The sequence below is a fragment of the Bemisia tabaci genome, chromosome 7, assembly GCF_918797505.1.
Source record: "Bemisia tabaci chromosome 7, PGI_BMITA_v3".
In the NCBI taxonomy this organism is placed as follows: Eukaryota; Metazoa; Arthropoda; class Insecta; order Hemiptera; family Aleyrodidae; genus Bemisia; species Bemisia tabaci.
The window spans coordinates 29,625,475-29,651,751 of record NC_092799.1 but is presented as its reverse complement, the minus strand read 5'-3'; the positions used below and the strand labels follow the sequence as shown (position 1 = coordinate 29,651,751).

Sequence of the window (26,277 nt, the reverse complement as noted above, 5' to 3'; positions counted from 1 at the left end):
TGCATGAAAGCAGTTTCCACAAATTCCACATTCCAATACATTTTCAAATTTTCCTTGTCTGTGGACACTCATTTTTTGGAGCCAGCAGAAATAAAATTTTGAGAGAACTTGACTGAAATAAACAAAAAATCTAACAAGCTGTTATTGATTTTTCTTGCGTATGGTTTCCATTACTTAAAGCATTGGTTCCTTACAAAGAGAAATAGAAAAAAATTCTATGTGAGAAAGGTTGGAACAGCTCATGAGATAGTTTGCTAACTCACATTAGGATTTCTTCCATCTCTTTCACTGCAAATCTGGTCTGCAGAAATCTGACATTGAAAAATTTCCCAATGCTTTCAACTTTATTCTCCTGTGATTTTACTTGCTGCATCTCTGATGTGCAACGAGCCCATTATTTATGGTTACCTATCCTGCATGTTGGAGAATGTTCAACTTAGTAAAATTGTTTCTTTCAGTCAAATTAATAAATGTTACATTCAGCTTATGCTGAGAAAATAAAATGGAACTGGGTAAGAATATAAACCGTACAAACCAGTTAATAATAAAAATCATTTATTAAAAAAACCTTAAGTCTACTCTTCATCCCTAACGATCGTCGTCTTTTCAGAAACATAAATACCGTCCAAAAACTTACGGATATCCTTCTTCACAACTTTGCATGACGTGTGGATTGCAGCGGCTGAAACAATGGAGAAATAAAAACTGATGTTAGCTGGAGTTGAAGGACATTTTTTTTGTGACGATATTTCAAATTAAAATACTCACGTTTAGGTTGCAATGTTGTTAATTTCCATTCACTAACAAAAATTTTGTTTGAAATCATAAAAAGAAATCAATAAAAATTAAAACTAATTAACAAAGGTGACAAACAACATACCTACAGAAAAGAATTGCCAGGAAAATGAGATATCCTACACATCTATTATTTTAGAATTACTACCATTGCCCACATAACATGGGCTAAAAACACTTGAAAATCATTTATCTTTGTCTGAAAAGTCCAACATCTCAAGACCAATAATTAGAAGAAGGAATGAAACCTTTTAATGAAGCGAGGAATTTTTTTTCAGCAGAGTTAACATTAAAAAGTGGGTAGCAAACGTGGGTGGTTAAGATAGGTAAGTACACTAAAAAACTATAGAATTAGAGCATCTTTTCCCAGAAGAATGGTCTGAGCTTAATTGAAATCAAATGAATGGATTGGTGGATCTCTCACCTGATTTGGAGACCATTTCAATGTCATTTCCTTGGATCAGTAATTCGTCCTTAACTGCTGTTGAGCTTGTGACAGTGACACCACGGAACATGTCTACCTTCCTGATGTGTTTTTCTCCTAAAAAGTTACGGATTTCTATACTTTTCTTGTTTTCTGAAATGATACAGTTGATGGGGAAATGGGCGTAGACCAGCCTCATTTTGTACAGGAAACCCTGAAAAGAGAAAAGGAAAATTAGTATCTAAATTAGGCAAGAAAGGGGGTCCAAAGGTAAGGTATCCTAACAATTTCAGATAAGCTATCAGAGCAGCTTCATTAAAAGGCAGTAACTATAAGAGGACTCTCACTGACACTTGTCAGTGTTTGTAAAGCTTGCAAAAATGAGCTATTCATGGATGCAGGAAGTTCCCGACCGTCCCATTCTGAAAACCCATATTTCCCTCAAAATAGACCTTTTTTTTGGTCCTAAAAATACAAATTGCTGCGATTTTGTGAGAAATGTGGAATTTTCACTATAATCGTCAAAGAAACATGCAATTTTAATGCTATTGCAAGCTGGACTTCCTTTCCACACCCTTTCCATTTTTTCTCGCTAGCTCTTATGTGATCATGGTCATGGGATCTGGAAGTTTTTGCACCCCTGTAGCTGTTGCCACATCTGTCAGCTATAAGGGCCAATCAGCTCAACTGACAGACATGCAAGGCAATAATGCTTTCACTGTCTGGTTACAGATTTCACATAATGCTGGCTATTTAAGACAAGAACAACTTTATCTGAGAATACAAGTATTTCAGAACAAACATTGCCTAAAGTTAATCAAGGATTTGTTTGAACGTCCGTATCAAAAAGGATGTTTCCTTAAGTGGATTAAGGTGCCTAAGGATCAGTTTCATTTAGAGAGATAGATACTAAAAATACCATAAAACGTAAAAATCATACAGCACTATTACAACATGGAGAGATATTTAATTACAATTTGCTAAAGTAGGTATATGGTGAAAAGTAACCACCTGACCAGTTTTAATAACATTGTCTGGGGCATATAAAGCAAGCTTAGGACATGAGACAAGCTAAAATAAAGTGGATGAATTCAAATCAAATTTCTATCTGTTGCATTTGGATTCCCTTCCTTATTTATAAGCTTATGCAAGCCCAAGGCCTCAGAGCAGTAGCACTTCTCCCCTTCGCTTTTTAATACAAGTGCTCTGTTGGTATATCCTGGTTGCTGACAACCAGAAAATTTGTGTTTTTCGGGCAGACATAGATGACACAGGTCAAATAGTCTAGCGTGATTGGTCCGTCAGTCTATCACTGCTTTTTTGCGCCTTTGTCAGGTAGAATGCACAACAAGCTAAAGGCACCTCGTGAGTTTCCAACAGTATGTCATCCATTCCACCACAGCAAAGCAACGGTAAGACATAGCTGGCCTATCACACTCCGCCATTAAACCTATGTCCTTCTGACAAAATTTTGATGTTCAGCCCTCAGGATGGAAGTGATGCAAACCCAGGGGATTATAAATATCATACAAAGTATGCAAATGATGATTGAGCGGTGAAATGTTCACTTTTTTAAAGTTTTCATTGAGATTTTGAAGCAGTGAGCGACTAGGTAAGGTTTGAACTAGAAGGAAATGTCAAGTGTTTCCTCCTTAAAATGTTGAGTACTTAAAAAGCGATTCACACAACAGGAAATTCGGAAACAAACTCTAAAACAACGCACTAACAAGATCAAAAACAGATAAAATGGCATCAAATCATACAGATGAAGTCATTGATATTTTTCCATTTGAACCAATATTAATTGTTAACACCTGTATTTTGGTTAGGAGTTGATTTCCAGACTTCGTGTGATGTAATTTGTTTTCCTGGATAAATTTTGAAGAGGAAACAAATTGCATGGTGCTTTAACTCATATCTTGTCTAGTGGCCCGTTCCCATTGAACCTTTGGGGGATCTTATCCATAATGTGTATTGGGTGCAACAGACTGATACAAAAAGTATACGAACCTTTGTTACTCCAATGATCATGTTCCGAACGTGGGCAGCAACTGTTCCTACGGAGGCTGCGAATTTCTTCTTTCCGAACCATTTTGTGATCTTCAGGAGATTCTTTTTTTCTAGGTAAATGTTCAAGACGGCATGGTTGAATTTTCTTGTGAGTTTGCCTCGAGGCCCAATGACTGTCACTGTTCGTGCATGAACAGAAATTTTGACATCCTTGGGGATTTCAACTGTACGGCTGGTTTCAATTACTCTCATTCTAGAGGGGAAAAAAAGATTATTGTTAATTGATCTTTCAGACCAATGAAGTATACACAATGATGAAGAGAAATTGATATTATAATCTAGTCTTCAAATTCTGACTTTGTTTAGCCTAATAATCCCCATTCTTTGCCGACTTGGCTTGAACCTGTCTGCGAACAGCCGGCCTCTTCGAAACCTCCTCCCTCCTCCTCCTCAAGAGAATTTAAATGGCGGTAAAAGAATTAAATGGACTTCACTCAGCCAAAAAACTGTAAAAATAAGTGGATATAAGGTAAAAATTTAATTTGATACATTTTAGAAGGCCTGGATGGTACTGAAGATCTCAGTCTTGAAATTTCTTTCCTTCACAAAACGTCAAAGTAATATTGAGGCTTCCTTCTTGGAAGTGGATTTATTTTGATTGAATCAATCCCACATATTAGAAACATACAAGCAAGCGAAGGGTTGATAATCTGCACAGGATTTTATGAAAGCCTTGAAACATGATCAGCTCCCTCACTGACATTATTGAAATGGAATAGTCTATTTCTATCATTTAACAATAATAAAAGAATTGAAGTTCAAGTTGATGAGATTTCAATTCAGTGAAAAGCTGTAACAATTAATGCAAAAGCTGCATTATTTTCTGCCTCATGGTAGGTAGCAGGCGCATAGTGAAAAAATGATCACTGAAGGGACTAGGACTAGTGGCGCTACTGACTGAGGTGAACTCAGGCCTCCGAGACTATGCCTCTCTATACTGTTCTGTCAGTGGTCTTGACCTTCCATCCAATTTCTTTCACTGTTTTTAAGTATTCAATTACTAAAGAGTTTGTGCTTCAAAAGAATTCCCAATGGCTCATTTCTTTCAAAAAATACGAAGATAACATCTGAAAATAGCTTTCCGGATCCATGCTGCTAGGCAAATAAAGCAGCTATGAAATCTAGCAACACACAGAGGCTCTGGGCAATTGCCTAGCTTGTACTTAAAGGGCTTCCATTACGATTTAAATTTGTTCACAATTTGTAAAAAAAAAAAGAGGAAAAAAATGCTTTCAGTAGGTTAGTAAATCTACTTAAAATTCATCAGAGAGAAGGTTATCTTTCAGTAGGAGACATCAGCCGAAAGATGGTGATTAAGAAAGTAAATCATCATGGAATTCTGATAAGCAGATGAGAGATTCAGTGCAACTTTGGGTTTATCCAGATTGAGGACTTCATGCCTCTGAGGAGTTTGCGCATTCATTAGTTCAAAATTCCTCAGAGAGAGAGGGTTATCTTTCAGTGAGTAACATCAGCCGAAAGATGGTGATTATGAAGGTAAATCATCATGGAATTCTGATAAGTGGATGAGGGATTCAGTGCGATTTTTGGTTGGTTTATCCTGCTTGGGGGCATCATGCCTCTGCGGAGAATTCGCGTCCATTTGTTCAAAATTCATCAGAGAGAGGGTTATCTTTCAGTAAGTAACATCAGGCGAAAGATGGTGATTATAGATGTAAATCATCATAGAATTCTGAAGAAATGGATAAGGGACAAGTTCCCATTGAACGGCTGATCTTTTCAAATCCAAACCTTGCGTACGGCCCAAGCTACGCCCAACACCTTGTCTAGTAAGTACTATCTGTTATTCCTGATAATCATGTGTCAGCTATGAGCAAACACTTTAAATGGTACATGGAAATGAATCGCAACATTCGATGCTAACAAAGCATATCAAGCCATTATTCTGGGTTCTATTATCGAAGATACCAAGGGTAAGAGAGATTGTAACGTGACCAGTTCGATAAGTAAAAGGTTTCTCCCATTCAGACAGTAAACTTCTTTAGCAGATTGAATTTTCGGTCAACAAATATACTAGGAGGAGAGTCATCAGGGCTCCTGAATGGTTGTAGAAATCTGTAATCAGATGGGAGCTGTCAGCACAACGGATGTTCCACATCCGATAGCCATTGTCAACAGTTGACAATGATTCCACCCGCTGCTGTTTAGCTTTGCCTCAAGGCTCAAGGGCCCCAATGAAAATTACTGCTACTGACAGATGTGAAACTACATTCAGGTGTTGTTTAGCACCGAGCCTTGCGATGGAATCATTGGAAATTCGTTTAGGCATGGACTGGGTCCAGAGTAGATAGCCTAACCTTACTGTTTCACAAGAGTAGAGAAGGCAACCCCCATTGGGATTGCTGCATGATTTGCTTTGCAGTAAAGGAGTAAAGCCACTTAGAGTAGAGGCTGAAAGCGGTGACGGACTATTCAATTAGTTAAATGAAGGCAGAAAATAATAAATATAAACGAAAGTTGCTGCACGCAACGCGGTGTGCACGGCGCCAAAGCGTGGTAACTTTCTGACTTACATACGTAGAATTAAGCACTTGCACTGGGCTAGATTCGGATAAGAAGAGGATTCAGCACACTAAGAGATAAAAGTTGTACTTTTAGAGTACAAAATTACGAGATAAAGACTTACTTGTCAATATAAAATTAAATAAAATGTGAGAAGAAACCAGGCTGGCATGGATGTCAACACGAGTTAAGAATGTCATCGGTCAACGCTGCGGCGAATTGCGATGAATGGTGAGCCAACGGTTCAGGGACTGAACTGAGCGCTCGGATTGGCTGTTTGTACCGGCGGAAGATTTGAATCTACTCTAATAATAAGAAAAAATTTGGATGGTTTATTTAACAGTAAATTAGTAATATTAACCAATGAACTTTGACTAATAAATATTTTTAAAAGGTGATATTAACTACTTTGTCTCCTAAAATTAATTTAATCTTCCTTGCCATTTTACGGCAAAAACTGCCCAACAATTCGAAATATGGATCATACGCCGAGCCTTTCAAAAATATAATACAACCGTCCACATCATCTTGATATTGCCATAAAAATATTCTGAATAACTAGTCGACACGAGTTATGGAAGAGCCACTTGACACGCCCTCATCAGACATGCATAATTTTCCTAGATATGTAGTACTTATTGGTAGTCGACAAACTTGATACATAGTTCTTAGTAAGTGGCAAGCAACATATCCATTTGTGTTTGAGAAAATATGTAATTTTATTACGATCTTTTTGGGCTCACCGCAAATGCAGCACCATTTGATACCTGTGGATTGGGGCTCAATTTTCCAGTGTGGACTTGCCGGCCTTCATTCTCATCGAGTCACTTTTGTCCTTTTTTGCAAAGTGCACATGGAGAGCTTTCTCCAAACTGTGGATAATAATGCTTGAATACGGCTTTGAAATTAAAATTGATTGAAACACACAGTTACTTTCTGAGGACTTCTTTTATTGGAATTCAAACATAAAAAATAATAAAATATATAAAATAAAAAAATTAAACATTTGCCTAATTATCAGGATTTATCAATAGAGGATAAATGTAATACATATTGAAATGTAATATGTAATATGTAAACAAAATATCGAACCAAGCAATGATCGTTTCTGCGTCCCAGTTTGCAAGCTACAAAACTGAATGAACTTTACTAATTTTTGTGATGCTTCTTTCGAGAGGCCTTAGCTGAGAATATTTTTCAGTTAAGCTTATCATGTTGCGAGTCTATTTTTCAATAGTCGCGAACATTAACATGTGTCTACTCTAGTATATTAAATGTATCAATAAAAACACTGGTTAAGAATTAATGAAAACCAGTGTTTTAAATTCTATTTCAAGCTTGATTTCAGATTTGAATTTTTTTGTTGTTTCCCTAAACTTAATTAGAAAAATCACATTTTCCTTGAATGCTTCGACTCTGAATAATAAAATATTCAGATGGCCCTGTAGGATAATTGATGGTTGTCTACACCATGGAAATTTAGATTTTGTTTCCCTATTTTATTTTTAGTGCAAGAATGAATACAACTGAAGAAAAAAAATTACAAACTATACACTTTACTACAAGTTTTCAAATCATGAGGTGAACTTGCTTAGAGATACAAGATACATATAATAATTACATTCTTGAGGATTACTTACAACACTTCACTAAAAATCCATCACAGATAATAAAAATGCATTCCTCTCTGAAGGAAATGTCAGGAAGTGACCATTTGGAAACTCACTTAGAAAAATTATTTCCATGCATTAAGGACTGCACTCTCTTACAAAGATAAATAGAATGGAGAGGAACTTAAAAAAGACTTTTTTCTCTAAAGTTGAGGTACGGTTAATCCACTTCAGAACAATCAGTACTCTTCTTTCGTTGTAGAAAAAAAAGAGTCGGGTAATTCCTTTTTAAAAAAACCTCTTCCATAAATACGACTAAAAGCCATCGATCTCAACGAAAACTCATATCATTCAATTTCTGTTCCTCAAAGCGTAAGAGCACTCGAGGGACTATCACTAGTTTGCTATGCAAAACTCTGAATTAGGTTCAAATACTAAATTATTAAATACACCTCTCAATTTTTTCTACGAAGTGTTCGCAAAAGAGTTCACAGGGGTAAGCTCTTTTATAAACTCAGTCTTTATTCTTTACTTTTAAATCAGTTACTAATTTATATTTTTCCAACAAAGTATCAACAAAGTTTCTTAGATTAATACATTTTTAAAAAATGAAAGTAGCTCAACAGGGTTGGTTCAAAGTGATTTGCTAAATCTTAAGCCCTTCATGAACCTCATCTCTTCAGCAAGTCTTTTGGGATCATCTTATACTTTCAGTTGCACTCATAATGGACTTGAAAATTGATGGATCAATTCTCAACTAAAAAAAAAAAAAAAAAAAAAAAAAAAAAAAAAAAAAAATAAATGAAAAATAGCCCTACGCATCTGTTACTGACTAAAGCTTTTGGCAAAAACCTGAGCTCAATAAGCACTTAGGATCTCTGACCAGACTTGAATTTTGGTGTAAATTCCAGAGAGTAAAGAGAGGTATGAACTCTAAAATGTGAGCAAAAACGAAAGAATGCTAAAGAAACATTAACTTTATGTTTTAAGTTCTTTGGCGGAGAGTGACAATAAAATAAGGAAAAAAATTTCCTTGTGGTAATAAAAAGAATCACCTAACTTCCTAGTCCAACACCTTTAAAAAATATTTAAGAACTATCAAAATCAGAGCTTAAGATAAAAAGTTAAGGTGCATTCAGACAGAGAAGTCATACATAATTCGGGACTTTTAAAAAACCTCTTTCCCATGGAAAATACAAAAACCAAATGCAATAACCAAAATATGGATTCATGGGAACCTCTTCGTAGCCAAGAAAAGTTAAAATGTTTTGACACTTGTTTCTCCTCTTGGCCACAAAGAACGCAAAAGAATGCCTTAAATTACAAGCAACATGAAGTACTGAAAAGAACAGGAGTAAAAATGGTGGTGAATAACATCTAATTGACATTTAACGGTAATAACAGCTCACCAAAAATGAAAGATAGCACGGAGAGATTAATTTTTTTGTCCTGGAACCACCTTCATATCGACCAATATGGCAGAAAATCCGCACCCACTGTCCAGGCTGAGTAACAGACTGTCATTGATACAGGACAAAATTACGAGTTTCAAAGGGTTGTGATTTCTTCAAACTTCAGAAAACAAGCCAAAAAATGTGGACTATCGACACACGCTTGAATTGTCTAAAACATTAAAAACATCAGAAGTGAATCCTGATACTGTCACTAGTTTAGTTTCAGAGATGATTGTACATAATTTTACTGAAATGCTCCCCAAATTTTGCTTACAGATAAAAATGCACATCCCTTCAGACTCAATCAAAAAAAGGAAGACCGTAAGATTGTGAGATGCCAGACTCTACAGAGACAGAGCTGTTTAAAGTGGTTACTGGTGAATTAGACGTCAGTGGCATTGGTGCGAGAGAAGAAGATGGAGAGGGGGAGGCAAGGGGCAGTTTCTGCTCCATGACCTTCGAGTACTGTTCTTGCGTAAGGTTTAGCGTACATGTTTGTTGACCATTGCTGTCGGTGACGTAGGTGATCAGGTCGGAGATAGCCGGGCCTAGGGCAGCAAACGCATGGTTCAGCCAGTCTGCACTTGAGAGATCCTGTACGCAAAAAATCAAACCAACAAGGTCAAAAGAGAGGAAATATTCGTTGGTGGATAGCTTGCACAGTTTATAAAGGGATTGTAAATAAATAAAATAAGAAGTGTTTCGACTCATCATTTTACTTGAAAGGTTTCATTAGCTTGTTATTTTATTTTTGTACGATTTTGAAAAGCAATGAGTTACCAAATTTAAAATGTGTGCCACATCAGATTTATAAATCTGATAAATTTGAACTCATGAGGCTCATAATGACCAACTGTGAGCAAAATTTGAACAGATTAGTTTTTTTTTTTTAAATTGAGTCAGGGCTAATCCAACGCTTAAGGCTCCCAGCTCTAGGTGACAATTGCCTGAGAACATCAATTACGGATCACCTAGTCAACCTTAGTTTGCAAGTTTTAAAGGTTGCTCCATGAAATTTGTCTTTCTTGAATGTTTTCCCAGGATGCCAAAGAAACAAAAAATTAGAACAAGACAGCACAACTTATTGAATAAATTATTCAAGTTTTTACAAGTCTCCTCGCTGTAAAATTGTCTTACCTTGAGTTCACACTTGAGTGAAGCTACGTTGCGAGTTTCATGGGACTCAGTGAGCTCAGTCTCTGTGGTTGCCAAATTGCAGCTGTTTGTGAGATCTGCCAAGTCCTCACGAGTGGTTTCAACTTCAGCGGCAACACAATTCGTCTTGGGAAGGATTTCACTTCTTCCTTTTTCTAAATCAAAAACTGGTTTTGATACATCTTTTGGTTGCTTTGTTTCCTAAAATAAGAAAAAGAAAACAAATTAGAACTCCTCATGACTTCAATTGTTCTGAACCAAAAACGAAAACAATGAAAATCACCATGCTCATAAATGCATATATTATCATTTAGAGTACTCCATCGAACTAGGTATTACAAGAATTCAAATCTTAAATAGACTCTGGAATAGAGGGGAAACCAGTTGATTACAGTGTTTTCAAAACCAAGCATGTCATTCTTTGCTTTGAAAAATTCTAATTGTGCATGAACAGGAATAAAATTTTCACTATTATTTTTATTTATTTATTTTTTTTAAATGGAAAACAAAAACTATTTGCTATTCCTAAGATGAATGTGCAAGATTTCTGGTTGGATTTCAAGGAGTTGGTTTTTATGTAAATACAATCCGAATAAGCCTAATACTTTCATTGTTGTGACAAGAAGAATGAAAAAATAATAAGTGAAACTAGCTAGAATATAGTCGTATTTGTTCGGAGGCAACTCTCGCAACATGTTGTGAAAACAAGCAACAATCGCATTTTGTTCGAAGTTGTTTTGTGTTGGGGGGCAGAGCTTATTTTCATGCACAAAATTTGGGAGCCCTTGAAGCAACATTGTTGTACAACAACTGCAATATGCTCAAAGCAAGGCGTTTTTATGTTGTTCAAAAAAGCAACGCTGTTTTCCAACCTAAAATTAGAAGTTGCTCTTTCATTGATTGTTCAGAATTGCATTAAAAAAAAAACAAGAAAAAAACGGTAACATTTTGTTGCTTCGAACAACTTGTCTCATATATGTACCTGTTTTGATGATATTTTGACTAGTTCTTTGTGCTTGTTTCTCTGATGCTGGAGCAGTTTGGCTTTGGATGCGTACTGTTTGTGACACCAAGGACATGAGTGGGGATTGGATGTTACACTCTCTACCGTACGAGAGTAGGACGCATTTGGTACTTGGTTCGCATTCACACTTCCAGCCTGTTAAAAAAAGAGAAAATTAGGAATAAGGAAAGGAAGTATTTAGCTTGTCTACCAATGCCTTCCAGTAAAATTATATTGTTTAGAGGCTAACTGGCTGTAGAGTAGTTGTGTCAAGTTCTGCGATAACCAGTGGCGTGGCATGCTTTGCGATATATCGATTGATCGCCATTTAAATGCATGGAAAAGGATCGATTATCAAGGTGTTTGCAACGCACACCTTGATAATCGATTCTTCACCACAGCTTAAAATGGAGAAATATCAATAATCGATCCTTCACGCTGCGCCACTGGCAATAACTTGTGTAATAGTGTGGCAATCATACACCCATATAATTGTAGCATTACCGGGGGCTGAACAGCATAGCTGCACATGAACACTTTCAAACCATTCCATGAAAATCTAACTATGAAAACCTAGAAACTTATGAGAGCTTACCTTCAATCTATTGCTGGATGGTAGTTCTAAGCCTGGATGATTCTTTAGAATATGCACTTTCCGTTTAGAGCTACTTTTGTAAATCTGAAAAGAAAACAAAAAATAATAAAAATGATGTATCACCTAACTGATGAAATTCTGAAAATAAATTGAGGTCTAAAAAGTTGTATGAATTGATTTGAATTAAAAGTTAGAATTTAGAAGGCAAAACTTAAAAAGACGTTAAAATAATGGCTTTAGAATTTCAGCTGTGTTCCAAAGGGTACTTCACATTGTCAAATGTGCGGGAATGATCTTAAAGAATGTTAACCTTTTGTTCAGCCAGTTTTGACTGGACAAGGTACAGAATAATGACAGTAAAATTTCCGCCTGATTACCGAGAGTTGTTACATCAAAGATTTTGAAAGATCAGAATGAATCATTAGTTGCGCTGATAGAAAGTGATTTACAGCGAAGACTGGAGCGATTATATTTTTACTAACTACCTTGAGCGGGAAAATGATACACAAGCAGTCTAAAATGAATTCAATAAAAATTGAAGTTAAAGTAAAATTTAATGAATGAAAGTCAACAGAAACTTAGATAAAATCATAGCATCCTCCTTCATCAGACTCTGTAAAGATAATGCGAAGTAGATTCAAAAAGGCAGGAGAATGAAAAAAAAATAGCAGCTTTGAAAAAAGAATAAGTCAGATGAGCCTTACCTTATCACAATATTGACAATAATAATTGCGCCTAGTTTTCAAAATGGGTAGACTCAATTCAGGCACGGAGTCAGGTGAAATTTCAGGGTGCCGGTTGGCGAGATGATTGACAAGCATTCCTCGTCGCTTGAACCCAACCATGCATGAGTGACATTTGTAAAAATACCTATTGTAATCAGCAGTATTGACCTGAAAAAGAGAAGGGAAAAAAAATGATTGTTGAGATTTCCTGGGAAAAATCAAACAAACAATGTTTGTATTCACTTTCAAGAATTTCTTGAGAAGACTAATACCTGAGATATGGTTAAAAGTAATGATTAATACAAGTAATCCCAATAATTATGTTTAAGTTTTATGTATATTTTGATGCATTTCCGACAAGAGCTAGTAAGTTTTGCTTACAGTACCCCAAACCCTAAAAATCATAACACCAGGAAGAGCAGATGTTTTTTATTCTAAGACAAAAGGACAAGTATTTCTTGAATTCGAAAAAATCCTGGTATTTTTCATTCAATTTTGATGTTTGCCACACTAGGAATTGACAGGAACCAGAGAGTCATTTAAAATATTCAATATTTTAGGCTGCTTTGAACGGTTTTTTATTCTATAAAACAAAAAAATATACTCACGACAAGTTTTGGAGCAAATTTCTTAGCACCATTAGCAGGTTTAGAGGCTGTCTTGATGAAACGGCCCTTAGACTTTTCGCAAGCCGCAGCTGAATGGACATGGTCCATGTGAGCTTTGAGCTTGTCTTTGCGTTTGAATTGTCTCCCACATTGAGAACAGAGAAACTCGCGATGATCAGAGTGCCGGAGCGAGTGGAGACGCAGTTTGTCTGGCGTGCGAAAGGCTTTATTACAAACAGAGCAGACCAGCTTTGGTTCCGAGTGGAAGCTACGAATGTGCTTCCGAATAAGTGTGTACTGCTCATATTCTTTTGGGCAGTGTGGGCACTTGTAAACTCCATTGCTTCGGTGCTGATGAATGTGTGCTTTCAAAGGAGTTATTTTTGGGAAACTGGCTTTGCAGATTGGGCAGTCAAACGTTTTATCCGTTGCTGCAAAGATAGAAAAACAAGCAATTTGATTAAAACATACAATTTTGAAGAAGTAACTTAACTTAAGGACTGAATAGTGGAAAATCAAGAGAACAAAGTGATAAGTTCCGTTACTCCTACGGCAAGTGTTGTGACTAAAACAGACACAGTTACTGCATTGCATGTGTTACAAAGGCAAGTTTCCAAAATAAACTTTATCAATTGCAAACCATACACCAAAAGATTAAAGGTTTTTTAGGGGGATACTAACTGCAGCTTTTGTCAACATTTCTTTTTTGTATTCCACAATTGCAGCGTTGATTTACATAATTTCTTACAAGTGAGTACTCAAAAACATGGATGAATTAAAACAAATTTATGAGAAAAATTCGCTCAAGGTCAGACGATTTTAGAACTCCTAAAAATTGTTTACTAAGTCTTAATTTTCAGCTAGACGTAGGGCTAAGCTATTCTAGACTGGGGAGGCTGAGAGAGTAGGAAATGTACTTACTGTCGTGGTAGTTCATGTGACAGACAAGAGCTGAGTGACTGAAAAAGCGACGAATGCAGAAAGAACAGCCAAATGGTTTGGAGTCTTCGCTTTTGTGAATGGCTTCATGACGTTTCCACCTATCAGCGTTGGCCAATGTTTTATCGCATCGCACACAGTAGTAAGGAATTGTGCCATTCCAAGGCACACAGTGTGTTGCAACATGTTCTGATAGCTCTTGTCTGCTTTTGCATTCCTGATCATGATAAGAAAAAACCACTTTAGCATAAAGCTACATTAACTTTTATCCATTAATCGGACTCTTCTTTATTTTGAATGATAAGGAAATTTTCACTCTGGATGCTTTATTCTTGGAGGATTTTGTACTTGCCAATTTAAGGTAAGTTTGGAAAAAGTCAAGTTTATTTTGGGAAGAGAGGCTCTTTTAGAAGGGAGGATAATAAGGCAACTTCACTGAAAGAAACTAAATTTTAGAAGAAAATTATCGTTAGCTTCTTTTCTTACCACAAAAGCAAAAAAAAAAATGAGGATGACTTAAACTTATGTGGTATTTCCTTTTTTGTAAATCAAATTTTAATCATAATAGCAATTTAATTCTACAATCATTCATGATTAAAGTCTGGTTGAACTGAAAAATCCTAAATCGCACAGGTCCATTATAAAGTTCGTTTAATCATGGAATTCATCTTTGGAACTGTAGGGTAACTGTTCTTGAGCTAACAAAAAATCCAGTTTTAGTTACCTCATGACACTGTGGGCATACCCACAAAGCCCCCGAAGTGTCATCTTTCTTGGAAATGGAGTGGCTAATTGTGTGCATTTCATACAGCACTTCATTAGGGAAGACGAGGCAACACTTGTTACATTGCTTCTTTGTGCCAGGACCTCTGTTAACACACAGAATAATTGAAGTTAATCGAACAACAGAAAAAAAGAGAGGTATTGATATGTACACAGAAAAAATTTCTGAAGAACCTCCTAACGGCCAATATTACCAGAGTTCTTAAATCACCAGAGAGTATGAGGTTTGTTTAAAAGAAAAGGTTATTCTTGATGCGGGTGCTTTTGGGAGAACTGAGGTAAGACATTCAGCTCAGTAAAGGAGGAAATAGCTGACATTTTTAACAATTTTAGATTCAACCGAACATCCACTAGGTGTTAAAAACACTCAAACCCTGTTGTAAATCAACAAAGTTGCTGATTTGTGGTGTTGATTGTTCTTTCTTGATATTAATATAATTTCTGGAACTTAATTAGAGTGAAAATAGCAAAGAATATACGACTTTCTGAAGGAAAATGTTCAGAATTTTTTTATTAGCCTGTGTAATATGAATTAGGCAAACTATGCGTACATAATGACTGCATAATGCAAGCGTCTTAACTCATGAAATTTTTTTTTAAGTTTAGGAGACTGTAAACTTCTTGTTTAGTGAGGCGGCAGTGGCTCCAGATGTGGCTAGATTTAGGATTTGACACAACACCACTTTGACTTTCAGAAGGGAATAAAACTTACAGTTTGTCAGTCGTTAATTCCGACTTGTTTTCTTTGTCGGAGTCCAGACGTTCACTGCTTTCTTTCCTGAGAACATGAGAAAGGACTACATCAGAGATCACCTCCTTCTTTTGAATTCAGAAAATTCAGATACAATTCAATGTATTTCAAATGCACTTCCCCTTTTTTTAAACTCAAACTAGTTTCTAGAAGATTGCATACACAGTGCTGCAAGGTCTTTGCTAGTGTTTCCACCAAAGTCCTTGAAACACAATAAAAATTTAGATGCTAGAATAAGATAAGAATCTTCATTTACAATCATGGCGATTTAAGCAAGAGCTGATCTTTAAATTGTGTTCATGAGAAGTATTTCATGATTAGTTAGGAGGCCAACCAAAAACTAAGTGAGTGCCTGCATGGACATGAACGCGCAATGCTAAATAGTATGCAGCTAATATGAACTGTTTGGCAATGAACAGATCAAATCTTATTTTTTTAATAAGCTCATGAACTCCTTGAAGTAATTTTCTAATTTTGGTCTACATAACAAGAGTCTTTCTACAGTTGAACATAGATTTTGCTATTCTCGCACAAAAAGCAAAATTGTATGCCTTCCATTTTCTTTCAACTTTCATTTTTAATTTTGTACTTTGATATTTCAACAGTTGCTGATAAGCTTGAAGAGAGTTAAAACTTTGGGAAGAGATCACCACACTGAAACCTTACATTGATTATTCAGAGAACCTTCACCTTTACTTTTAAGAGCAAAAGTACAGGACTTCAAATTTATCCCTTTTAATCATTTGATTAAAATTAAGAGCGAATACTAGTTTCTTACTTTTTTGGAATGCGAGATAAAGGTATTTCTTTACTATGTTCTTTGATATTCTTCCGACTATCAGATTTCTTATGGGAGGATAAATGCTGCATCAATCTAGAGTAACGGCGGAACTTCAAGTCACATGAGTCACATGCAAATTCCTTCTGAAAAAAAATAAAAATATTACAGTTACAAATAATTAATAAAGTAGGCTCTTTGTCAGATAATCACTGTCCTTTGTTAAATTATGAATTACATCATATTTTTAATACAACCTTGATATATTAAAGCCAGGTACACTCAATGTACGATTCACAAGAGAAATATTTCAAAATTTGGAAAAGAGGAAGATAGATAGATATTGATTATTTGTTTACACTGGTAAAATATTCAAAAAGATAAACTACCTGATTGCTCAATCCAACAAGTTTGGATTTCACTCCTTTATTTTTCTTCTTTCTTAGGAACTTAGAATTAGAGGTTTCTGCCAACTGAAACAAAACAAGTTACAATTTAGAAATCATACAAGTTATTACCAGATGACACTGATTTGTACACATTTTGAAAATAAAGGATATTGATAAAGTTTCAACAACCGAAATTTGGATTTCTATAATTTGGCTATCAATGCACAATCATCATGATAAGAAACTCATTACAATCATTATATTACAGCTCTAAGCACGCCTAAAAATCGCCAAAAATTTTGCGGCCGATTCTGGCAAAAATTGCGGGTAGGTGGTCAATTGCCAACAAATCCACATTTTCCGACAAAATCAGCCATCACATCCCTGTTTAGGCCACTAGTAGATCTGGAAATAGTTCAGAAATTACCAAAGCATAATTCATTCCTTAGACTATAGACCCTCAATGAGCAAAAAATCGTAAAATGGAAGAAACTGAGCTTAAGTAGGCCGAAAAACGTCGTTATCAATACCCCTCCTTAACTTTGAAATCCACCCTTGCACTAAATCATCATAAACTACTTTAACAGGCATGTACCTCTTCATCTTTGGTTAGTCCTTCATCAGAGTCAAAATTGCTGAAGAGCTGATCATTTTCTTCAGTTAGGTCTTCCCGATTATCTGCAGTGCCCTCTGTAACAAAAAAGAAAGTTCTTTAGACCAAATAAAGTCAATGAGGTAAAGTGGAGCTTACATGATTCTAGGATTAAATCTTATTGTCCTAAAAGTTAAAAGGAAACGACTTAGGCTTTATCAGTGTATGATAATTATTCATTAAGAAATAAAATTTGCGACTGTCACTTCTTACTTTCCCAACGTAAAAATTTAGACTGTTGCATGATTCAGGGATTGCCTTGAGACTGGGTGTTACTGAAGTAAATTTTAGCACTCCTAAGATTTACAAAGGTCAAAATAGTAATTTATAATAAAAAAAATAGAAGTTTAAACTTGCAGTAATGATAAAAGAATTTCTCATTGGTTTGAAGCTGATGACGTCATATGAGGCAATGATTCATGATTTCAACCACTGTAAATCCAATGTAACATTGCCGCAATACAATTCACATCATGAATAAACTATTCCATTTCGAATAAATGGCAAAAATATTCACTTCGAACAGTGATGACACAGCAAATACGGTCAGGATACATAACCTCTCATTACAATATTGCGACTGACAAATTAATTAATAAACGCGGGTGAAAGGATACACAGAGGTCAATGCTTTTTGAGACGATACGAAATCTGTTTGTGCAATATTTTCCTTTTTAAAATGAGGTTGGATTTTTGGAGACTTGGAAAATCGATTTCTCAGCTAAAATTTCACGAATGAAAAAATTCAAGAAATTCCTTACCACTGCTTAAATTTGGAAGATTTCTTTTGACAGCATAGAGATAGCTGTACCACACGCGTAGCTCTTGCTTCGGGAGAATTTCTTTTGTTGTGATAAAGAACAATGCTTTTCCTTGCTGGCATAACCGCAGATTCTGGTTTCTACTACTGTCTGCTGGCCTAACAAATTTCATCCAATTGGACGCTTCTGCAATTGAAATTAAGAATATATTTTAATCAGATATCAAATTTGGATAACAATTCTAGAACTCATTCATAATGAAATTTTTCCCCCTCTCTTTTTCTTCTTTTTTTTCCATTCTTAAAATCTCAAAATCTTTTGTATGAAGGGCCTCCATTTGAACTGTCCCTTTTGATTTCAATCTTAATAGTTAACTAAATGTATCCATCATCACTTCATTTTTTCTACAGAAGCTTTTGAATATAGATGGTGAAAATAGGAAAAAAAGAGAGAACAAAGAATGAACACAAGCAAGCATGAAAAACATTTAAAAAATTCATTCAAATTTTGGATGGCAGCACAGATGATGTAAATACAAATTTGAATTTTTTTTTTTTGTTGCACGTAGTAAAACTCTGCTAAGTTGAGGATTTTCTTATGGAAAAGTAAATGTGCATCTGAGGTAAACCGTCTGACCAACGACAACATTTTTACTTGTGGGATTCTCCTGTACATGCTTCAAAAATATGTATCTTTTTCGGTGTTTTTTGCTATCGATAGTGTGATAAGAGGCTTGAACGATTTACCTCCTGACTACTTCCCTGTGAAGAAAAAGCAACTCTAGTAAAAATGAATTAACAAAGCAATCGAGGTCTCAAGCATTAAAGTGTAGCAACGGAAAGAAAAAGTTAACCTTACTTACCATCATCTGAAACGTCCACATCAATGAATTTTTCAGGAGATACCTCAATTGAAAATTTCAGAAAGTTTTTCAGACTGCCTGATGATTTTTCGTCACTTGGAGTCGTCAGAAAGTTACCTTCAACCGGCCCAAATTGTGTTCGTTTTGGAATGTGTTTGCGGGCAAATACTCCCATGATTGATTCTAAAGGAAAAAGCGAGAAAATGAAAATATTTGTAGTTCATTAAAGATCATAACTAACAAACTTCAGTGAACCTTAAAATTTATTTGGATTTCATTTTGGTGTACTGAAGTGCTGCAGTCAAAATTCAAGTAATTATTCAGAGCCATCAGTTTCTTGCTATATGACTGACGTTAATGAGGTATTAAACTGAAAATGATCTTTGATTATACCAATACGCAGTCCAGAAGGTTTCAGTATGATTATTGTTGAAATATGCAATTATGTTAAATCATAACCAACAAAATTATTTGCACAAAAAATTACTCTAAATATAAGATTGGACCACTTGACAAGATGTTATTATGATACATGTAACCGAACCCTTGTAGAGTACCATTTGCGCGATGAAAATTATTGAAATCAACTCCTAACTAGGTAAGATATTAACGCTTAAGTTTACATTGATTACAGGAATCTTGAATTCCCCGCTTATAAGAAAAACAATAGTCTACTTAGATCAAACTGTGCACCACAATGGTTTGGGCAGGCTTTTTGATCAAGAAATGTTCTTCTCCCATCTTGTGTTGATCAAAGTGTTAAAAAAAAACAACAGCTGAGCCGAAGCACCGATATTGAGGTTAACATATTTTCATACCGCTGAGACTGTTATAATAACATTATGTGCGAGATTTGACTCAGGTAGACTGTTGTTTTTTCATGAGCAGGAGGTTTGAGTTTCCCCATCAAAATACGTTAAATACATTAGTTAGGAGTTAATTTCAGTAATTTTTGCTGCGCAAATTGTGTTCTTCATGAAATTGTACAGCGGTAGAACTATTACATTACTTAAATTTGTACCTTGTCTAGTGATCCATTGTTGGTAAGGAGATGAGTAAAAGTTGATAGAGGTAAGGGTTTCAACTGCAAAAAATCAAAGAGTATATTAAGAGAACTTACCTTTTCTACTGGACTGTTTATCTGCTTTCAATTCATTCATGAACAGGTATGTTGCAGGAAGAGTAGCCCTCGCTCTTGAAACGACTGGCTTATCGTAGATGGTCTGAAACTGATGTTTGATGCACTCGGTTTCGTAGAAGCAATTGCACTCTTCACACCCTTGAAAAATAAATTTTAATTTAGTTAAGGAAGTATCAATCATTTTACCTTTAATATAGTTAAATTGATAAATCAATATATTTTAGCTACGTCACTGTAAATAGCAAATTTTGCTTTTACCTAAAGTCAATTATTCATCCACATGCATGAAAAACCCACTTTTTCATGGTAAATTTCAAAATTGATCACCAGGTTCTCTAATTTCGAGAATTATTCTGGAAGTGATTAAACTCTGAAATAATTGCTTCATCGGTCGTCAACACTTGCACCATAGAGAAAACTTGGAAATCAGGAACAAAATCTAGATTTTGACATGAAATTTCAGTTTTTCCGGACATTTTTCCAAAAAATTTTCTCCATGACAATATACTACTCCACTTTTTTCAAACGATTTCCTAAACTTTTCTTTCTCATCTGTATTTTTCGGCTCTATGGAAACCTTTAGGTGTTTTTAACTGTTAATTATGTTCTCTAATACATTTTGAATGAGCCTTAACTTGAACTTGAGAAAGGCACAGAAAGAAGTTTTTTATTCATTTGAAGGGGTTGAATTCAACTACAAAATAGACCCCTGCTGAGTCAAATTGCAGCAGGATCAAGCTTGAGTTTGACCTGAAATAGTTGAGGACAAGTGAGATGAACACCTAAGTGAGGATATTTGTTTGAGTTAAACAGATGCAAGTTTGCTCACAATTTGAATTACTTGGGCGAAAATTATAAACATTAATCTTATGAGAATCCGGCGGGACTGTGCAAAACTTTGACTTAACAGAAAATTTATCTAATGCAGCATTCGACTTAACAGGAGTTGACTGCAGTATTCCACAGTAACACACCTATATTGTACTCTTAAAAAGAACCACTAGACAAGATACAAATTCAAGCATCATTATGCATATTTCCTCATCAAAATAGAAGTGAATATGTATAAGAATACATAAATTCGTACCTTGCCTAGCGGTCCATTCAGAACAGGAATTTTTAGTTAAGACACTTACAGAAGGATGAGGTATCTACACCAAGGTCTGCATCTGATGGAGATCCTCCTAAATTTTTGTCCCTTTCAATATTATCCAAAGAAATATTCTTTGAGAGAACATCGGATAAGTTGTCTTCATTCAACGTGGCTGAGGATTCTTTGAGCAAAGAGCCATCTAAAAGATCCGTTCTAGAATCTACAGAAAATGAGCTGGAATCGAGACTAGATGATTGATTCCATTTTGGGTCTGTAGAATAAATTCACAGCAAAATTAAAAACATGACAACACAATGATGCAACTTCTGAGTTTTTTCTTTTTAAGGATATCATAAAATTTGTTTTAGCCTGAACATAAAGTTGTGTCAACTTCTTGGAATTGATAAATAAAGGCACAAACTTGGTGTGCTGTTCATTATATGTCTGCTAAGATCACCGACTGGCTTTTGCTATCACTAGAAAAGAATCATTATGATACGAAAGGATTCTCTGTGCAAAACTACAGATATAAGTATGACCTTCCCAAAATTTTATAAATTGGTTGTAACTTAAACCGATAAAAATGTTCAATACATGCGAAAACAATGTTAAAAAATTCTAGAATGACTATGTAGGGGAAATTGAGGACACAGTTTTACTGCCTTCCTGTCATCCAAAAATCGCAGAGCTCCGCTCCTGTTCATAAATGCTGTTAGAAACTGAAAAAAAATATTGGAAAAATGGAAAAAGATAAGGAAAGCTATAGCACATGCTTCATAACAATAAAAATTTGAAGAAAAATAATGTTTACCATGAGATTTTTCGACTAAAATGGATTTAAGGTCCGCATCACTTTCTAAGGCAGCTTCGTCCAAACTGAAACGTCCCGAATTGATTAAATACTCTTTAGGAATCTGAAAATAAACAGGCAACTTGTTTTGTAACAACTTGTTTTGAAGAGGTTGCAAACATTCTTGTGAGATATTAGGATCATAAAATAATGACTAATTTTTTACATAACTTCAACTGCAAAAGTAAAATATGCGTAACTGTAAATTCCTTTAGTGCTTCACCTAGGCACTTGCTCTATCTTTTATTGAGACCAGCTGATACTCTGTGAGTTATGCTTGCGAAGGGGCTCCCTCGCTACTTGTCAAAATATAGTAAAACCGCAGAATTCTACTTACCTGAAGCACTCGAGATGTGGGCATGGAGTCTATGAGCCCATAGGCTATGTTACCATTGCTTAGCAATAACTCTATGCGGCCATTGGACTTGCTTGTTGGAAATATGGACGCTGCATCTTCAACTGATATCAACAACTAAACACAAAAGGAAAAAAAAGGTATTATAATAGAAAAAAAAAATATTGAATAGAACTTTTGACCCAAACCTTTGTGGACGGATTAGGATAGTCTAAAAACTGAGATTTGTTTTACTTTGTTATTGGTGTTTTCCATTATACTAGATACATTCATCATCTAGCATTCAGAATTAAGTTTTTGCTAACATTCCACAAACATGTCAAAAATACTTAGGAATCTTCTCCCATAATTAAAAAAATTATGCAACACTGATCAACTGTTCCCTTCCCTTTTAAGCGGCATTTTGAGATGATTTTTGGATAGAAAATTGTCACTTGGCTCAGATTCTCTGTTGAGCGATTCTGGTGTTACATAATGCAGCCCTGGGCTTCTCTCTTTCCTCCAAATTGACCTGTAACACAGGCTCAACCCCTTTCCCGTAGAACATTATGTATTTTGAGAACGACACGTATCTTAAAGTTTTTGGGAGACTTTAAAAGAGTAAACAACTAAAAAAAAAAATATTTCCTAAAAACTTTGGATAAGTAGTTACCTCTGAAGAATTTAATGAGGCCGGATCTAAAAGAAGTTTATCAGAGGCCTCTGGCAAGATGGGTAAGATGTACTCAGGGTTTGAGAAGTCTTCCACATGAGACGGTTCCAGATCAGTTAGCTGAGTGCCTCGCTGCTGGTAAAACGTGTCCATAATGATAAGCTGAGTGTTTTGCTCCTGCGTTGACTCTCCTGTTGTGGTCGGTGGAGTTTGAAAAACATCCAGGGCACCAGACACAGAAACAGCAAAACTGTCTGAGAAGCTCGATTCGCCCATTGAGCCAATACTTGCTCCTGCAATAAAAGTATGTATTAGCAAAAGAATACACACACTTAAATTCAAGCAGAGAATGGTAAAAATGGTACTCAAAACTGACGGGTGCATAAACCCTTAGAAACTGGTATTTGGATTGTAAAATCACAAAACCGCATGCCTTGATTTTCGTAGGTTTTGAGGGAAGTGCCTTTTATTTGACATCAAATTATTTCAGTTGAAAAATTCAAGAAAATAGTAATATTTTCACATTCCTATTCAGTGCTAGTTAGTCGAACACATACATCGCATGGGTGCCAGCGTGAATTTATCACACTGTATGGGAAAGGGGTGTTTGTGGACTGATGAACACAAGAAAAGAGATTTTGTGGCATTCACCCTGATTTCTAATAAGTAAATCTAAATACACCAGTCTTAGATTGGCCTTCAATTTATCAAAATCTGCAAAGAACCAGCTCTGAACACAGATATTAAATTCACACATTTCAAGATAGAGAAGCTTTCAGCCACTTTCATTTTGAGCAGCTAGGCAGTCAACGAATTAGGCTCTTAAAATATTGACAGTCATGTAGATGTGTGGGCTCCCAAAGTAAGACAGTAAAAATGTATTTTCCATAAAATATGCTGGAATTCCTTCATTTGCATTGAGAATCATACAACTAATGATAAGTACCTTCTGGTTTTGAAATAGGTGGGAGAGGAGAGTATCGAGCCATCGAGTCCAAATTCGAGACAAGAGGGCTTGAGACGCGAGGTTGATACTGAGGCAATGATTCTGAGACAGCTGGATCAAATAACGAGGCATTAGAGGGCACGGCTGCTCCTTCTTCCACATATTCAACCTGAAATTAACCGGAAGCATTAAATAAATAAATTAAATGAAAAACATGAAAGCTGTGTCAAAAATTACATATTATACTTTTCACCACTGAGAAACAAATAAATGAATAATTTATGGACAGGGAAATTTTTTAATCTTTTACATTTCTGCTTCTTTTTCTCTTCTACTTTTAAATGTGGATCTACGTATTTTGCTCATACCTTGCAGGTAAGATAATTGGAAATACAAGGTTCGCCAATAATGTGGATAAATTGTTTTCCATAAATGATATAAATAAATAATTGGCATTGTACAAGGTGACTTACAATTTGTTGTATTTTAATTTCAGTTGTTTGAGAACAAATATGCCTATGAACAATGATGTTGAACTGCTGAAGTGATAAGACGCATAATCAGTTATAAATGTGTCTGCCGTGGTGGGATTTGAACCCTGGACCTCTCATGTCAGAGGCAAAAGCGCTACCACTGCACCATCAAGTGCTCATGCAGAGCGTTCAGTTAACTACCTACTTACAATTTTAAATACTAGTCTAGATAAACTTACAGTCAGGAACAGTAACTGGGAGGCTGCTTTATCATCGACTGCTGATGAGTTCGAGGTGGGAGGCCACAGTTCCAGCGGTGGCACAAGACATTTATCAATCTTCATAGTCTGCCCTCCTCCGACCATTGGCCCACAGCTGCCCGCCATTTATCAGTTCGTGATCAGACTATCTAATTCCTAAGGGTAAAAAACAAAGGAGGGAATTTTAACATTATCAGACTACTTGCATTGAAAAAGGATTGACGATGAATTTGATCCTGCATAAAACCAAAATATTTCTGCTTCAATCCAGAGGTGCTAAAACTCCCATTCTATACAATAAACGTGTCATGCAGAAATGGGATGGTCTTAAAAACAGGTCATAAAAACAGGAAGGCTACAAGAGGTGGCCTTGAAAATTAGACGGCTGGCCTGCAGTAGTGTAAAAATCTTGTGTTTTGCAAAACCTTCAGGCAAAATTGTTGCTTGGCATTGGTTTTAAAGTGGTGCAAAGCAGTGGCAGACCTTTTCCCTTCGACGGCACAATGGGTCGGGTACCGTCTGTCACTACAGTGGAAGCCATGATTTACGAGGAGCTGCAGGTCCCATTTACAAGATATGTAGAGCAAATTTTAAACTTGTGCAACCAAAATTTTGGGATCTTTTCTCTTTGACAAACCAGCCGTAAATAAGATTCTGATAGCTCTTGGTGGGCAAAGAACTTCAGACAAGACAGAAAGGAAATAATTCCAGGTTTCTATTAGATCTTTCTTGGTTCATTGTTGATTGCTTCATGAGAACCCAGTAAAAGAAATTAGGATTCCTACAGAAACAATCATTAAATGTTTTACTCAGGGAATGTAAACATTAGGAATCAGACGAATACGGTTATGTACCAAGGGGTTACATTCCGCTAACGGTTGGGATGGAATGATTAAGAAAGCGATTGGGCGGTTCAAAGCGTAAAATTTGGGCAGATGATCAGCAATGACGGCTACCTCAGGACGGAATGGGGGATTGGAGGAAAACCATCAAAACCATGGTAAGAACTTGACTAAAAAATCAATAATGACCTTATCAGATAAGCAAAAAGTGAGCTTCAAGAGAACTGATGGGTAAAACCGAGGAGTGAGTGGGGAAAAGTTGACCTTCCTAGAAAGAGATCCAAAATTTGAGAATCCTGAGAGACTTTCTGAAAGATCAGTCCTGATGGGGCGATAAATTGATAAAAGAAAATCGTACGGCTGAGAGCATACCCATTGCAATTTGTTGAGTTTCCAGTTATCAGGAAGGAGGAACTGAATTCATGATGGATAATGAATTATGTAGATGAGAGCATTCACGAATGTGAGGGTTTGTGTGAATTATTTTCAACAGCGACACTGCGAAAAACTGTAGGAAAAACTCGGAAAATTAGGTGAAAATCACAAAAATTTTGGTATGTAAATAAAGGAACTTCGAACTTTCAGTGTTTGCGTCACAGCGCTGCCTAGCGGCGAGCTAGAAGAGCAGAAAAGAGCGGGAACCTCTTGGATTTTCAAACTGACGGACTTGTGGCGAAATGAGCGCCAGCGCCAGCGTGCCACTTGGTTGGCCCTGGCAACCAAACGAACTCATATCTACAAGTAGAATCAAGCGTGCTATAACATTCTGAAGCAATTTCTACGGGTTT

At 35.9% G+C, this 26,277-nt stretch overlaps 2 protein-coding genes across 4 annotated transcripts; both read right to left on the bottom strand.

The window, feature by feature from the left end:
• Positions 1-538: 538 nt before the first annotated feature.
• On the bottom strand, positions 539-6,087 carry RpL9 (ribosomal protein L9). 2 transcript variants are annotated; one of them, XM_019058915.2, is made up of 4 exons: positions 5,937-6,087; positions 3,230-3,482; positions 1,220-1,433; positions 539-682 (listed from the first exon to the last, which is right to left on the bottom strand). In XM_019058915.2, the coding sequence occupies exons 2-4, from the start codon at positions 3,479-3,481 to the stop codon at positions 576-578; spliced, it is 573 nt and encodes a 190-aa protein (XP_018914460.1). In that variant the 5' UTR covers position 3,482; positions 5,937-6,087; the 3' UTR covers positions 539-575. The 2 variants fall into 2 exon arrangements, with proteins under 2 accessions (XP_018914460.1, XP_018914469.1); XM_019058924.2 differs by lacking the exon at positions 5,937-6,087 and adding an exon at positions 5,824-5,842.
• Positions 6,088-6,741: 654 nt separating this feature from the next.
• Positions 6,742-26,074, bottom strand: LOC109042696 (PR domain zinc finger protein 10). 2 transcript variants are annotated; one of them, XM_019059588.2, is made up of 22 exons: positions 25,862-26,074; positions 24,627-24,803; positions 23,915-24,083; positions 22,969-23,261; positions 22,299-22,433; positions 21,923-22,025; positions 21,155-21,382; positions 19,998-20,156; positions 18,878-19,060; positions 18,016-18,201; positions 17,198-17,292; positions 16,603-16,686; positions 16,214-16,359; positions 15,397-15,462; positions 14,626-14,770; positions 13,884-14,118; positions 12,963-13,393; positions 12,334-12,522; positions 11,630-11,713; positions 11,014-11,190; positions 10,014-10,232; positions 6,742-9,470 (listed from the first exon to the last, which is right to left on the bottom strand). In XM_019059588.2, the coding sequence occupies exons 2-22, from the start codon at positions 24,771-24,773 to the stop codon at positions 9,177-9,179; spliced, it is 3,768 nt and encodes a 1,255-aa protein (XP_018915133.2). In that variant the 5' UTR covers positions 24,774-24,803; positions 25,862-26,074; the 3' UTR covers positions 6,742-9,176. The 2 variants fall into 2 exon arrangements, with proteins under 2 accessions (XP_018915133.2, XP_018915142.2); XM_019059597.2 differs by having other exon boundaries at positions 16,214-16,356.
• Between the last annotated feature and the right edge of the window lie 203 nt (positions 26,075-26,277).

Bases quoted from the DNA above. Each gene is read 5' to 3' on its own strand.
- RpL9 (XM_019058915.2), bottom strand. From the start codon at position 3,481: ATGAGAGTAATTGAAACCAGCCGTACAGTTGAAATCCCCAAGGATGTC. The intron at 1,434-3,229 runs GTTCGTATACTT...TTCTCTTTTCAG, and splicing joins TGATCATTGGAGTAACAAAG to GGTTTCCTGTACAAAATGAG. The intron at 683-1,219 runs GTGAGAGATCCA...CCATTGTTTCAG, and splicing joins TGAAATGGTCTCCAAATCAG to CCGCTGCAATCCACACGTCA.
- LOC109042696 (XM_019059588.2), bottom strand. From the start codon at position 24,773: ATGGCGGGCAGCTGTGGGCCAATGGTCGGAGGAGGGCAGACTATGAAG. The intron at 14,771-15,396 runs GTAAGTTTTATT...GTGTGTTAACAG, and splicing joins GAATTAACGACTGACAAACT to AGGTCCTGGCACAAAGAAGC. The intron at 11,714-12,333 runs GTAAGGCTCATC...TTTTCTTTTCAG, and splicing joins ATTGTCAATATTGTGATAAG to ATTTACAAAAGTAGCTCTAA.